Source organism: Aphanomyces astaci, assembly GCF_000520075.1.
Source record: "Aphanomyces astaci strain APO3 unplaced genomic scaffold supercont1.57, whole genome shotgun sequence".
NCBI lineage: Eukaryota > Oomycota > Saprolegniomycetes > Saprolegniales > Verrucalvaceae > Aphanomyces > Aphanomyces astaci.
The window spans coordinates 117,794-132,621 of record NW_009798320.1 but is presented as its reverse complement, the minus strand read 5'-3'; the positions used below and the strand labels follow the sequence as shown (position 1 = coordinate 132,621).

General features: G+C 47.8%; 4 protein-coding genes across 9 annotated transcripts; 1 reads left to right on the top strand and 3 right to left on the bottom strand.

Moving 5' to 3' along the window:
- Positions 1 to 313: 313 nt before the first annotated feature.
- H257_14374 (hypothetical protein) lies at positions 314 to 2,342 on the top strand. Its single transcript, XM_009842154.1, has 7 exons — positions 314 to 569; positions 632 to 864; positions 913 to 1,111; positions 1,171 to 1,312; positions 1,486 to 1,572; positions 1,812 to 1,848; positions 1,932 to 2,342. Exons 1-7 carry the CDS (start codon positions 321 to 323, stop codon positions 2,206 to 2,208), a joined length of 1,224 nt encoding a protein of 407 aa, XP_009840456.1. The 5' UTR covers positions 314 to 320; the 3' UTR covers positions 2,209 to 2,342.
- A 358-nt stretch (positions 2,343 to 2,700) lies between these two features.
- On the bottom strand, positions 2,701 to 6,638 carry H257_14373 (hypothetical protein). Its single transcript, XM_009842153.1, has 10 exons — positions 6,249 to 6,638; positions 5,860 to 6,185; positions 5,616 to 5,765; positions 5,379 to 5,525; positions 5,116 to 5,229; positions 4,791 to 4,943; positions 4,149 to 4,268; positions 3,808 to 4,080; positions 3,080 to 3,319; positions 2,701 to 3,001 (listed from the first exon to the last, which is right to left on the bottom strand). The coding sequence occupies exons 1-10, from the start codon at positions 6,601 to 6,603 to the stop codon at positions 2,744 to 2,746; spliced, it is 2,136 nt and encodes a 711-aa protein (XP_009840455.1). The 5' UTR covers positions 6,604 to 6,638; the 3' UTR covers positions 2,701 to 2,743.
- A 36-nt stretch (positions 6,639 to 6,674) lies between these two features.
- H257_14372 lies at positions 6,675 to 8,937 on the bottom strand. 2 transcript variants are annotated; one of them, XM_009842152.1, is made up of 4 exons: positions 7,471 to 8,937; positions 7,294 to 7,398; positions 7,159 to 7,233; positions 6,675 to 7,088 (listed from the first exon to the last, which is right to left on the bottom strand). In XM_009842152.1, coding segments are annotated over exons 1-3 (1,530 nt in total). In that variant the 5' UTR covers positions 8,894 to 8,937; the 3' UTR covers positions 6,675 to 7,088; positions 7,159 to 7,231. The 2 variants fall into 2 exon arrangements, with proteins under 2 accessions (XP_009840454.1, XP_009840453.1); XM_009842151.1 differs by having other exon boundaries at positions 6,677 to 7,088; positions 7,159 to 7,238.
- Positions 8,938 to 9,461: 524 nt separating this feature from the next.
- On the bottom strand, positions 9,462 to 14,787 carry H257_14371 (hypothetical protein). 5 transcript variants are annotated; one of them, XM_009842146.1, is made up of 16 exons: positions 14,662 to 14,787; positions 14,538 to 14,597; positions 14,352 to 14,473; positions 13,938 to 14,301; positions 13,809 to 13,873; positions 12,823 to 13,755; positions 12,485 to 12,772; positions 12,096 to 12,221; positions 11,872 to 12,009; positions 10,909 to 11,433; positions 10,723 to 10,840; positions 10,536 to 10,598; positions 10,391 to 10,486; positions 9,925 to 10,113; positions 9,748 to 9,846; positions 9,462 to 9,671 (listed from the first exon to the last, which is right to left on the bottom strand). In XM_009842146.1, the coding sequence occupies exons 1-16, from the start codon at positions 14,746 to 14,748 to the stop codon at positions 9,561 to 9,563; spliced, it is 3,384 nt and encodes a 1,127-aa protein (XP_009840448.1). In that variant the 5' UTR covers positions 14,749 to 14,787; the 3' UTR covers positions 9,462 to 9,560. The 5 variants fall into 5 exon arrangements, with proteins under 5 accessions (XP_009840448.1, XP_009840449.1, XP_009840451.1 ...); XM_009842147.1 differs by having other exon boundaries at positions 10,723 to 10,837; XM_009842148.1 differs by lacking the exon at positions 9,462 to 9,671 and having other exon boundaries at positions 9,687 to 9,846; positions 10,723 to 10,837.
- Positions 14,788 to 14,828: the final 41 nt, after the last annotated feature.

The window sequence follows — 14,828 nt, the reverse complement described above, 5'->3', positions numbered from 1 at the left end:
CAAGTCCATGTGCGTACGTCCCAGGCAAGATTGCTCCCGCCCGCGTTGGTTTCCCTGCCAAATGTTCGAAAACTAGCTTCATGTAGTTAGAAGTACTTCGGACCGTTGATTGACAGGTAACTACATCGCGTCAAATTCACTACTGACCTAACTCCTCTCTCTCTCGCCATCATGACTTGCTGGCTGGCCACGGAAATGACTGGTGGCAATAGGGGAACGTACATTCGAACGTACGTTTTTGTGTACGACGTACGTAAGTGTATGTACCATATCCGGATACGAATACCGGATGACGACGTGTACCCAAAAAAGTGGCGATCATGTTTGTCGCCCGACAAACGTCACTTCGTCGTTGGACGCCATCTCGACCAGCAGCCGCCTTCAGCAGCATCTACATGCCAGGCCACAAGACCTTCCTCAAGACGGAGTCATACGCGCCGCCGACATGGGCATCGGCCCTGGCGAATCCACCCACGGAGCGCGTGGTGCTAGGCAACTTTCCGACCCCAATCTTTCCATTTCGACCGCCTGGGTTGCCCGACGGTGTCCAGATGTTCATCAAACGCGATGTACGCTCACGATCCATTATGGATATGACATGCATGCTTACGATATTATGATAATGATGTAGGACTACAGCGGTCTTGAAATGTCGGGCAACAAAGCCCGCAAGCTCGAGTTCCTTCTCGCGGAAGCGTTACGTCAAGGCGCCGACTGCGTGGTCACATGCGGGGGCGTCCAAAGCAACCATTGCCGCGCCACCGCCGTGGCCGCGCGCATGATGGGTTTGGACTCGTACTTGTTGCTTCGGACAAGCGACACCGAGACCGACCCGGGTCTCGTGGGGAACTTGCTCATTGACCGGTCCTCCTTTCCATCTTCATCGTATTATATCCTCATCACATGCATTAGGCTTGTGGGAGCCGAGCTCATCCTCGTGCCTCGCCGCGAGTATGCCAAGCAGGGCGGCGGCGATTACTTCATCGCGAAGACCGTTGAGAAACTTCGAAAACAAGGCCGCAAGCCGTACGGGATTCCCGTGGGTGGTAGCAATGGATTAGGTACTTGGGGGTACTTGGAGTCTATCGAAGAGATGGAGCATCAGATTGAGGTACCTCATGTATACATATATATAATTGTTGAAATATCAACATGTTACTACTGTACTAGGAGCTGGAGCTACCGATCACGGACATTGCATTTGCATGTGGCAGTGGCGGCTCGGCTGCTGGCATTGGAGTCGGCGCCTACTTGTACGCTCAAGCCCATCAAGACAGCTCGCTCCAGTTCACTCGCAGCGAACTCCCTCCGGGTAAGAACCAGTCGAACCTACTATAGTAGTTGGCATATTTTACTACGAATCCCGAGTGTGTATTTATGAGGGATGACTACTAGTATGCCACCTAGTACTACTAGCGTGGGTCTTCTAGTCATAGTGTTATTAATAGTAGTATCCGTGATTGCTTAACATGTATGTGAATGTAGTGCACGCGTACATTGTATGCGACTCGCCGACCTACTTTTACGACCACATCGATCAAGTCATCTTGCCAGGCATGGGGCTTGGAACAGGTACTACCTACTACTACTACTTATACTACTACTACTATTACTACTAGTAGTCATATTGATTAGTGGTGGTACTAGCCAGTGGTATTATAGTACTTTTCATACTTTATCCGTTGAACTACTTACTAGTATTAATAGTTAGTACCTATTAAACTACCGTGATTGTTATTTGATATTTCGAATAAATTTTTACTATTCAATTCAAATATATCAAATAATAACCCCACCACCACCACTAGTAGCGCCATCGTTTTCGTCGCGCGACTGCCTTCAAATGACGTACGTCCTCTATTACTAGTCGACCTTTTCACGATACTACTACTACTACTAACATGACTGTCATATAACATTATAACTTTTAGCAATGCCCAAGGTCTGGGGTATGCCAAGAACACCAAGGAAGAGCTCGCGTACATTTCGCTTGTGGCGCGGACCACGGGCGTGCTATTGGACCCCGTCTATTCTGGCAAAGCCCTATACATGCTGGTCAAGGACCTGCAGGACGCCCCCCACAAGTTTACGGGGAAAAGTATCCTATTTGTGCACACGGGCGGCCAGTTTGGCTTATTCGACAAAGTCGCCGAGCTCAACGACGACGTCGTAGCGTCCAACCACGTATCTGTCTTCCAAGAAAACTAACGGCTCAGTTGAGATGGAATATACTAACTAGCTTACACTGTTAGTTGGGATGGAATTGTAAATATACTAACTAGCGTACACTGTTAGTTGAGATGGAATTGTAAATATACTAACTAGCTTACACTATTAGTTGAGATGGAATCGTAAATATACTAACTAGCTTACACTATTAGTTGAGATGGAATCGTAAATATACTACACTGTTAGTTGGGATATACTAACTAGCTTACACTGTTAGTTGGGATATACTAACTAGCTTACACTGTTAGTTGGGAAATACTAACTACTAGTAGTTTACACTGTTAGTTGAGATAGAATCGTAAATACTAAGTATATACTACTTGTAATAGCTTACACTTTTAGTTGAGATGGAATCGTAAATATACTAACTAGTAAACGACGTTCATTTTTTGAAGTTCGCACAGTGTCTCCATATCCGTAGCTCGTCGTCCTCGTTGCCTTCGAACAACTATAGTAACTATGCAAAAAATAGTATAGTACAAGGGATATATATATATATTTATCCAAACACTTGTTAGGTCCAGTACACCCCCTTGACATCATCTTGCCCAAACATTTTCTTGCACGTCGGACACTTGCGATTGCGCGCCTTCAAGTTGCTCTCCATGCATTCCTTGCAAAACATATGAGAGCACTTCGAGATCATCACTTCCTTTGGGGCGTCTTGGCACACGGAGCACTTGACCTTCTTGCGCAGCTCCACCAACTCGTATCGTTCTAGCTCTGACACTTCACCTCCCCCATCTCCATTGTTCGCCAACGACGCCCGCGCCTACATATCACAACAATATATTTCCATGATAACACGCTAGTATGTACTAGTAGTACTAGGACGAGTACTAGTTACTACCTCACGGAGCTTGTCTTGGCGGAGCTTTTCCTGTCGGTGGTGCACTTGGCACTGCTCGCACGGCTTAGTTGGCTCCACCGACTGCTCGACTTGCTTTTGCATCTGCAGTGTCTGCTTAGCCAGCGCCACTTCCCTCGCAAACTTGATCTTGTCCTTGTCGGCATCGGTTTTCAGAGTTTCCACCGCCTTGACGTGGTCCCGCACACTTGTCAACTCGTCTTCTTTCAACTTGAGCGCTTCCTACCAAGATATACATCAATATATATATATATATATATATATATATATATATATTCCTACCAACATGTATACATTATATATATATAATCCTACCAATACATATCCTACCAAGAAATACATGAACATATACATACATACATATATATATACTCCAACGAACATATTCAACGAAGTATACATATATAATTTCTACCAACATATCCTACGAAGTTTACATATATATATATTCATTGGCCAAAAACATCATCTCTCCCCCAGACGAGAGTCGAGTTTCAGTGAGAATATACACAATCTATATATATATATATACATATATATATATATATATATAACCTATAAATACATATATATACAATCAACCACCTTACACACCAATCACACTCCAGTAAACAACACACACATCATGGGATGTCAAACCCAAATCGCTCTCACTCTCACTCACCCTCATCACTCTCACCTCTCTCTCTCTCTCCTGCAACTACCCTTACCTGCAAGCTAGCCTCTAGGGTCTTTTGGTTTCTTTGGAGTGTCGTGAGTGCCGCCACCTGCAGCCGGACGCCGGCCAGTTCGTCAAAGCTGAGGGCGTTGGCCTGCTCCGCCTTGGCGACGGCCGCGTGCAGCTTGGAGATGGTCGCGTCCTTCGCAGTCATCTTGGCCATAGACTTCGCGAGTTGGGCGCGCAGGCCGTCGGTTTCCTTGGCCACCGCTTCCACCTCTGCCACTAGCGCGTTGATCTCGCTTTCGTGGGCTTCCACCAGCTCCTGCATCCAATACATACATGTATCCGTTGACAATGTATATCGTTTCCGATATGGGGCGGCTATCGTACTTGGGCGTCGGTGGTTTCCAGCTTGCGCTGCTGCTGTTTGGCGTTGGCCATATCAAGTCGTTCTTTTGTGCCCGTCAACTCGGTTTCCAATGATGATACAAGCGACTTCATCTCGGACACCTAACCACAACATTCAGATATATATATATTTCAATTTGACTACACACTTAAAAAAATCCAAATACTATACATATTTATTATAAATAGAATAATAATAATAAAACACACAGTGTGCCCCACTGTGCACAAAAAGATTCAGATATATATATATATATATATATATTTCCATTTGTCTACATTTGGTACACAAACATCGGTCAGTGGAAGGATATTATTGAGCCAATCCGATTGCAGGAAACCAATAACGTCCACATCGCATTCGTGTGTGATTTTAATTAGTGTGAGGATATCTATCAAGAAAGGACACGTTGACCATACAAACTTCAGGACAAAAGTCGAATCGATCGAGTGTTGGCACAAAACTACAATCATCAGCACACACAAGTCCAAGTTATGAGTAAAAAATACTCCAATACCGATGTTTATATATCTATATATTTTTGAATTGCACAACGGTCGAAATGGATTTTCATATATATTCGAACGACAAATATATATATTTGTTTATATATATAGGGGTACCTGGTCCTTGTATGCTGCATACGTTGTGACGCGCTGTCGCAGCTCTGCGTTTTTGAGTGCCGCGTCGTCCAGCTTGGTCTTGAGCTTGGCGTTGTCTGCCGACAATTTGACGAGCTTTTTGCCCCATTTATCGCTCATGTGTGCCGCAATATCCTACAAATATGCCGACTTTTGTTTCTCTTTTTTATTCAAAACAGCAAGATTCGCATGCAAAATTCGCTCTTTTTTCATTGAAAACAGCACAATATATATATATATATATATATATATAATATACAGAAATTACAGCCCGGACGACCACTACTACTAGTTCGTTAGGTTGTACCTTGGCTTTATACTTTAGCTTTTGGTACTCGCCTTTCACCGACGCAAGTTCTTCCTGCAAATGGTCGAGGGTTTCTGCATGTTGTTTCTCCAATGCATCCATGCTTTGCTTGATCTATATATGTTTATACGCTGCATAAGACGGAGATGATAATTATATATATATATAGAAATATATATAGAAATATATATATATATATATGTATATATATAGATAGATAAATACAAGGATATGGTATTCATTTTTCCCCTAAAGAGTACTACCGCATATTCGGAAGCTTTAGCTTTGCGGGTATCAGTCAAGGCTTTGTCTAGTTTATCTGCGACTTCTTTGGCGAATTGGTCTGCTTGATCTGCTTTTTGCTTCCATTTCGAGGCGTCGTTGCCTTCTACGTCTGCCGCTGTAGTTGGCTATATAGAGATCATACACAGCAGTTGATTAGCCTATCGTTCCTTTCACATTTCATGCTCATTAAGGGATTGTGGCTGCTGGTTCAATACCTCTTTGGACTCGTTGTCTAGAGCTTTCTTTGATGACGAGATGGTCATCTTGTTGTGCGTCGCGGCGCGGTCGAGGCGGCGGCAGGCCGAGTGCCGCTCCAGTTCCTTCTTGTTCAGATCGGACTTCAATTCGTGTACTTGTAGCTTGTACTGTTCATACCCCATCACAAGAACGAAAAACGTGTGAGATGTGTATGCATGGGTTGGCAGAGGTGCAGTAGAGGAACATGGAGATCTTTCTTACCGTCTGGAGCTTGTCCTGGTAGGCTAGGACCTGCCGCTCGGCGGCGAGCTTGGCGTCGATGGCGGCTTTGGTCAAATCGTCCGGCGCGATGGTGTTGTCGAGGAGCGTGTGGACCCACGACGTGACCAAGTCGAGCTCAGACGTTAGCGCGCCGTGGATGGCATCGTTGTCGGGGGAGGATGGCGGCGCGGCAGGTTCCGTGCCGGTGAGGAACCACGCGTCGATCTCGCATTGGATCCCAGGAGGGAGACTTGTCGATGATGTGGGCGGCGCAATGAATCCCAACGACGTCTTGATGTCGTTGACGATGTCTTTCGATGACGCATCTAGAGCATTGGATCGTTTTGAATAGGCGACGTGGAGTCGTAGGGGAAATAGACGTGACGTACTGGGAAGAAGCGTATGCAATGTCTTCAGCAAGATCGTCCACTGGTTGAGCACGGCTTGGAGCCGAGCGTCGATAGCGTGGCGGTGAACAAACAAGTCGCCGCACTTGGTCTCGAGGAATTGAATCCGGCGGTTCTTTTCCAACAACGCATCCCGCAACGCCATGTTGCGTTCGCGAAGCTGCTTGTCCGTCGACGCGGCATCGTCGTCGTCGTCGTCGTCCTTAACGTGATGTGGATCGCTATCACCTGCAGCATCATGGCTACTTGTGTTTCCCTCGTCTCGTCTTATCCTCTTGGACTCTCCAGAAGGCTGGACGCCCGACGATTCGCCGATACCCCGCTTCCGCTCATCCATTACGATGGAGGTGCGCTTGCTGTCAGAAGTTGAACCTCCCCACAATTGGTAAGAAAGCGAATATTAAATGTCAGGGGTATCCATTTCTTATTGCCAGAATTCATGAAGTTCTTTGCGATAGAGCGGAAGAAGGGGAAGGGATGATCCATTGGGATGCCGTCTGGCTCCTGTGGCATCATCTACCAAGCTAGGCTACGGACGGCGATGGATGCAAGATGCGCCACGAACTTCCTTTCGTGTTAATGGCGTCCTTTGGACTTGGACCCAACTTGTTCGCGCGATGGACTTGGTCGAACGCGTTCAGACTCGTTCAAGACAAACTTGACCGTGACAGTGATCTCAACGTCTTGGGTGACAGGTGGTTCCGGCGGTGGCCCGCCTTTATCGCTTCCTCCTTTCGTAGACGGCGGTGGCATCACATCTGGCACGACGGTAATTGTTTGGCTCTTCAACGCAATGCACTGGAACGACTTGACGACAGTCAGCTACATGCGGACGTCGTGAGCTCGGATTTGATACCACGATGACATAGATATGTAGCGTCGGCATCCTTACCTCGCCCAATCGATGTTCCAACGAACATGGCTTGAGGAACCCTCCGAGATCGACATTCACCGATACACGCAGTTCCTGCACTAGAATAGCATCATCCCCATCAGACCAATCTTCATACTACGCCTTTCAACGTACATGGAGGTCGAGGCTCGGCGTCCGTCGTGGTGGCGGCTCCAGCTGGCGGTGGCGCCGACGGTGGAGGTTGGAGGACTTCGTAGATGCGCACACTCGCAGGATGAACTACACATACATATATACATCAATCCATCACCACCATCCTATACATTCCATCAACATTCTGAAGTCGTGTACATTTCACACTGTCTCGTAGCGTCAACGATACTGGTAGAGGCACTCTGGTCGCTTCAAAATTCAGCGCGCCGCCAGGGGCTGGCACCGCCGCCACCGATGGTTGGTCCGGCTGCTTCATGCTACCTTCTTCCTTCATGGTAACACTCCACTGCCCCGGCAACACATCCAACGTCGCTTCATATGTTATGGATGGCGCGGTGGCATCCGATTGAGGTTTCCGAAGGGGGAACCCCACTGCCGTGACGTACACCGTCAAGTCGGCGCCGTTGTCGGCGAGGATGGCAGGGGATTGCAGCAGCACGTCCTTCTCCTTGTCACTGACCGTTATGTCATCCAGCACGTACAGGTTGGGGTGGCCAGCTAGGAGCGCGTGGCGGTAGCCTCGACAAAGTACGACGGGGTTGCCCGTGAAGAAGACATGGCGAAGACCAGAAAACACGTTGAGACCCGAAAGGACGTGGGCGAAATCTGTGACGTGGTTGTACGACAGATCCAGAGACAGCAATGTGTGGGGGTGCGACAGCGTCGGCAGTGACGTCAGCATGTTCAGTCCAAGGCCAACATGTACGAGATGGGGCGTGGGGGATGAGGAGGACAAATGGACGGTCTGCAGCTGGTTCCGGTACGCGTCGACCTCGAGCAGGCTCGGCGGCAGGTGGTCAAGGGATCTCAGCACGTTGTCGCATATATCCAACCGCTCCAAGTGCATGCAATCCCTGGCAAATGCTGCGTCGATGTGGTTGATCGCCAGCTTGGTCAGGCGGAGGTTGTGCACCATCTTGCACACGAACGCGCGATCGATGGAGGGGGTGGTTGTCGATTCGGTGGCCACCACGATGTCGTGCAGCTCGGCGCACCAATCCAGCGAACACGCGTCAATGTCTGAGTGGCGATCGGGGAGGGTACAGCGCAGGTACACGTGGGGGCTGTCGTTGTCGTCGGCGTCGGAAGGAGAGGACGAACTGCCTTTCGAGGAATCGGCGACCGATGCGTCACTCTTGGAGTGGGGCAGCAGCGACCCTTTCGACGACGCCGCGCCGCCCAGCTGCTGCTTGCCGTCTGCATTATTGTTGTTGTTACTTCCGCCCACGGATGCTTTGGACGCCGACGATGCCAGCGAGGCTGTCGACGCGACCGCAGGCAGGGGTGTCGCCGTGACGGGGACGGACGCCGACGCGGTGTCGTTTGGTTGTAGGTGCTGGGTGGAGGATGCTGCTGCTATTTCTGCTGCTGCCAGCCGCACGTCGAACGCGGCCAGTTGACGCTGACATTCTCGAGAGTCCAAGTCAGAACCTGCCAAGGTCGACAAAGGTGGTGGAAGAAGTTTGGCAGAGCGTCGTAGCGAGAGCCCAACGGTAGAGACGAAGAGGAGGTCGAGGGCTGTACTAGCATCCTTCGTTATCGACTGCTGTGTCACTGGCATATGTGTGTTTGTGTGTCGTGGCGCGTTGTATATTAAAACTTCCGGTAGTATGTAAATGGAGTAGTTGGTTCCTTGTATACTATATGGATGGGATATGAAACGCCTAACTCCACTACCGGTTACAATGTTGTAACTGCTACTACTACCTAGTCAAAGGGAAATTGTTTCAATTGGTAGAATAACAGTCTATATAAATAAAACTACATCACAATTACTTCGGAGTACCGGTACTTGGTAACACAGTATAACTCTATTTATATGTTCTATATATATTACATAAAAATATAACTTCAATATTAGTTTTATTGTACAAAAACAGAAGATTGTATTTTTATATCTGGGTGTTTAGTTTTATTGTATATGTATAATACAAAAAAAGAAGATTGTATTGTTTATATCTGGTTGACTTTATTTATTTTATATTTATTTTCGCTAGAAGCTACTTCGAAGTACGCAATTTCCTACCGAGAATGTATACTTATAGTTAGAATTGGGACAAGGAAAGTTAATATATTATAAACCTATATTAATTTCAATTTTCATAGGTGGAAGAGCTTTTACTTCATAATTGTTATCATTACTATAAATTTGGTTAGGTGCTGTATCGGGTTTCTAACGTTAAGTGTGGTCAAATACTAGGTAGTTAAGCGATCTCTTAACTAGTACGTTACACTCGATATGGCTCGAGGTGGGTTTGCAGACGGGCAATATGGACAAGGACGGTCGTGGCTTGGGTTATAAAGTCCACTTGACGGGCGTACATGGTCTGCGCTAGGAACTACATACTCAGGCATCATCCCGTTAGTTGGTACTGACAAGTGTTTACTACATTCCTACTGGATGCCCCCCCCTACCTTGGCATAGTCGAGTTTCTTGGTGTCTTGCATATTCGGTCCCAATGCAGCTGCTTGGTGCGCCATGGTTTGGTTCAATTGATGCAATCGGTTCAATCTCTACTCCGTCGCATATATATGATTACGATAGCCATGAAATAAACAATATAAAAAGCAAGATGAGTACTCTGCTCCTACCTGCAGCAGCATGTCGTACAGAAACTGACTATTTGGAGTTAATGGCGGCAGGTCCGTTAGCCCGACCAACGATGTCGCAGGACTTGAGATTTGAAACGCCAGTTGTCGCAGATGCAGCAGTTCAGCGTGGAGGTCACTCAGGTCTTTGTACTGGGCCAGACGCTCCTCTTGTACATACCCCACAAGATTCTACACACAACCAAAGTATGTATCGATACCGATATAGTGAAATTCGCAGTAAACTTGTGAAATTCGCCTGGTTTGTCTACTCAATATTGAATCATTTCCGAGTTCTGATTGGTTACTTCAAGAGCCAATCAAATCTACTCAATAAAAATGAATTAGCCAATAGCGTCGATTCGTGATTCGAGTCGGCGGCGAGATTCCATTCGACGGGGTCTGGAAATTCGTACCAAATCCACAATATATATATATATATATATATACATCCATCTTGCCTACATACCGAGGCCGCGCGGAATTGGGCGCCTTTGGGGTCCTTTTCGCATTGGATGGTTAACAATTCCAGCTCGCCACCCACTCGCAATAGCTGGAGGTCGTACTGGTCATACAAAATGTCAGTATAAATGTATAAACTCTTTGAAGTCAACCTTGGTCACGAGTGCTTCCAGAAACGACTCGACGTGGGTATTGAATTGTCCATGGACTTGTATCTAATCGGTACAGTAGTAGTAGTAGTAGTAGTTAGTTGGGGACATCCAACAACTAGTAGCATCTAATCGGTAGGTAGTATGTACTACCCCCACTCCACTCGCTCGTTGTTTGCTTCTATCGTACCTCTGCCTCGATCCTGCGCCGCTCCAGCACGTCCTTGTCGTGAAGTTGAGCAGTCGCCGCCAATAGCTTCATTTCCGCCAGTTCAAGCATCTTTTTATGCACTTCCAGCTGCTCCCTTCTACACACACATGCACAACCAATCGTCATGGGAATGCCGTTAAAATATCTTTAATAAAGATAGCGTACGCAATAGAGTCGACTCGTTGGGAGGGTGTTTCGCGGCGTGGTGAAGCCTCTGGTGGCGGTGACGACATTGGTGGTGGTGACGACATTGGTGACGACGACATTGGTGGTGGTGACAAAATTGGTGGTGCTGATGCCTCTGGTGGTGATGACGACATTGGTGGTGATGACGACATTGGTGGTGGTGTCGACATTGGTGGTGGTGACGACATTGGTGGTGGTGACGACATTGGTGGTGGTGACGACATTGGTGGTGGTGACGCCTCTGGTGACGACAATAACGGTGGTGGGGTTGATGAGGTCTTTAACATGGCACATCTCGCCTCTAATGTCGTCACCGTAGCTTCTAATGCTTGGCATTTCGCCGTCCACTGGGAGACTGCCACGTCATGAGCCAGCACCATCTTCAACTGCGCCGCTTCGCGCTCGCGGACGTCCCGCTCCAAGGCGTCGATCTTGGTTTGGAGCAGAGTGGCTTCTCGCTTGCTCAAGTCTTCCATCAGCCCCATCGTCTGGTCTTGGGTTGCACTATATATATCAAAACACAGCCGATAAGGCCACACCAATATATAAATATATATATGTCCGAAATCCCCCATTTCAGAAATATTACAACAATGTTTCAACAACCCACACCTTTGGTGCATGTGTCCAACTCTGACATGTATATAAATTGATATAATACGTCGAATTTGTACTGATTTCGGACAGATAATAAAATCAATTTCAGCTGTCCAATCGTTACTTTTCTGATATTACTATATATATATATATATATATTCCAGAAATAGTTTTCCTTCCACCATCATCATGGCATCATCCAGAGGTCACATCAAAATATATGTTGCAAATATTATTTTTTCTCATCCCCCTGTTTGAAAAGGGAATTCTCTGTCAGAATAGTATTATTTGACATAATTTTACCCAGACTCTGTCTAAAAATATATAAATAAATCCACAACGTACGTGGATTCAACGCTCTTTTTCACGTCGTCGCGCCGTTTTACATCGGCCATGGACATTTCGAGGTCGTGAATTTGTTTCCGCAACGTCGATTCGGTATCAATGGCGGTTTTCTTGTCGTCTGCAAACGATGCTTCCATCCTATTTGGACAATAATGTTTCTAAATATATTCTCCAAATATATATATATATATATATATTTGATGGATGGCGTCTTCCACGCTTACTTGGCCATTTCTGTGGCTTGCTCGTCAACGACAACTTGGTATCGCTTGAGTGCTTTTTGCGCATCGGCCAACTGACTGGCATGCCGCACCAAGCTCTCCAATACGTGTTTGTACTCGTCTTGTAATCTAATACAAATATATATATATATATATATACAAAGATAATTTAAAATAATTTAAATCAAACTAGCAAATATCAATTAAAACCACAATCGTCAACACACTCATCTCTTCGTCATCCCATTCCACCACCATAATATCAACAATATATATTCACAATCAATAAATCATCATCAAGCAAAACAACCACACCTCCAACAAACTATCATACACTACTAATCCACGCTTTATATATATAGCACATATATATAGCATATATATATATATACTTGGCCTCGCGCTCGGCCGTGGCCTGCAACTCTGTCTCCAAGCTATCGATCACCGCGCGCAAATTCTTTTCTTTCACTTCACCAACCACTGTTTTCAGCAACGTATGCGACAACAACGCGGTGCGCGCCGCCGACGCCGATGCGCCGGCTTCCGTCTGGACGGCGGCATCAGCTTTGGATTTGCTTGTCCACTCGTGTAGCTGGGTGGTCAAGGTCGCGATGCGCGCCGTGAGCGCCGCCTCGCGCTGCACATGCTCGCTCGATTCCTTGGCTTGGTCGCTCCACGCCCTACATATTTCCATATCATATAGTCCAATAATTGTTTTGAAAGAACGTACGTGGCTTCAGCTTGGGATTGAGCTGTCATGGCCTGCACCAGTAGCTTGTGTTTGGTTTGCTCGTCTTGAGCTTTGGTGAATGCTGCCAGCACTTCGCGCTCGAGTCGCCAGGCGTGCCACGTCACCAACGCCTTGCGAGTCGCCGCCGACGTCACATGCCGAAGCAGGCGGTGCAAGGTCCGCTTTCGGAGGACAGATGCCGACCACACGTTTCTCCACCGGTCAAACGTCGTTTGAACCACGTGTTTTCTCTGAAACGAGAGCGCAATGTGGGTTTGCAATACGTTCACCACAACACACTCGACCGAATACGTTCGCCACTGAGCGAGTGCGGCCCGAGTCTGCCGGCGCGCACACAAGTGCACTACGCGACGAACGTGCACTTGTCTCTCACGTTGCTGAAGGCGTTGCTTGATGCGACGAGCGACGCGGTCTCGACATGAAACTGTCTGGACGAACCGCTGGAGTGTCGTGGCGGCGGCGTCCGTCCGTTTTCGGAGGTCGATCGCCCGCCGCCAGTCGCTCCATGCCCGAGCACACGCTTTCACCCGGTGGGTCTGCATAAGCGTGTGGAGGTGTGATGACAACTCGTGGGCAACCCGAGGACGACGTTGATTGGGTGGTTGGATCGATGGGATTTTGGGGGACTTACGTGGAGGGGGGGGGGATTGGTGGTGCTCCATTGTCACTGGCAATTCATTGTCATCATCGTCACTGGTGTTGTCACTGGTGTTGTCATTGGGCGTTGATATGATTGGCTTTGATTTAGTCATGACGACAGACGATGATTGTGGTGGTGGGAAGGATGGGTTTGGAGCAATGCTGCTGCTGGCCATAGGCACCTTGTCGGACATTTCAGGCAAGTCGTCGTCGTCGTCACTGTTGTCGTCACTGTTGTTATTGTCACCGTGATTGTCATCGTCGGGGAGGATTCTGCCAGCCAAGTATCGTACTGAGGATACATGGCTTAGAGTTACGGGACGTACACACGATTGTTCTTTGTGTAGTACGCCAAGTACGTGTCGTCGATGGCAGCATACCCGAGCATGATCTGTACGAAACCGCTCAACATGGTTGGTGCATATGAGACTGCGTCATGGACACACATGTCTTACATTGTTGACGTCGCGAATCTTTTGAGATAGTCGGAGCTTCTGTCGCTCGACAAAGTCTCGCTGGGAAGGAGACAGAGGAAGGACCGTCGCTGCCGCTGCCACCACCTTGGTGGGGATGGCCTTGATGTTGGCACCGGATCGGCGAAGCAGCTGCCGCTCCACGATGTCGCGCAATGCAGTGTCCGTGGAGCGCTGGTCTTGGTAGGATGCAAACACGTTGGATTTTCGAAGCGGACTCTGTGCTTTCTGCAACGATGCGGCGACTCCACCCACTAGGCTGCTGCTGAACATGGGAGGAACGAGGGAATCGCGGAACGAACTCGCGATGGATCGCATCACGGATGGCGTCGATGTCATGTCGAATCTACAAGGGTTAAGCATGGAAGTTACCAATAAACCAGGGGACAAGCATACTTGTATTCGCGTCCTGTGTCACCAAACTTGATCAAGTCGCCGTGGACGACACGTTGAGGCTGCGTCATGCGCACGCCGTTGAAGAAGGTTCCTGTAGCTGAGCCCAGGTCAGTGAGTACCGCCTGACCAGCACACGCAATATGTCGTTATGGGCCATGGAAAGGTACATGTATCATTAGCGTGTACCCCCTCTTGAATCAATTCCAATGCCGCGTGGGTATCGGCGATGCTTGATCCCTCCAGAATCTGCAACAACAACCATGACAGCATCAGCATACAAGTTAATACACGTGCGAAGGAGTGGATGTACCACATCGCATGCTGCCTTGATCTTCCCAATGACATTGCGGCCTTCCTTCAGCTCATGCTCTTCGCCGTTGCACACCAGCACAGGCATGAGGAGATGGCCTTTCCTTCCAAGATCCACACCTTCGACAAGAACTCAAATCCGGATAATTTCTCCACATACAAACTTAT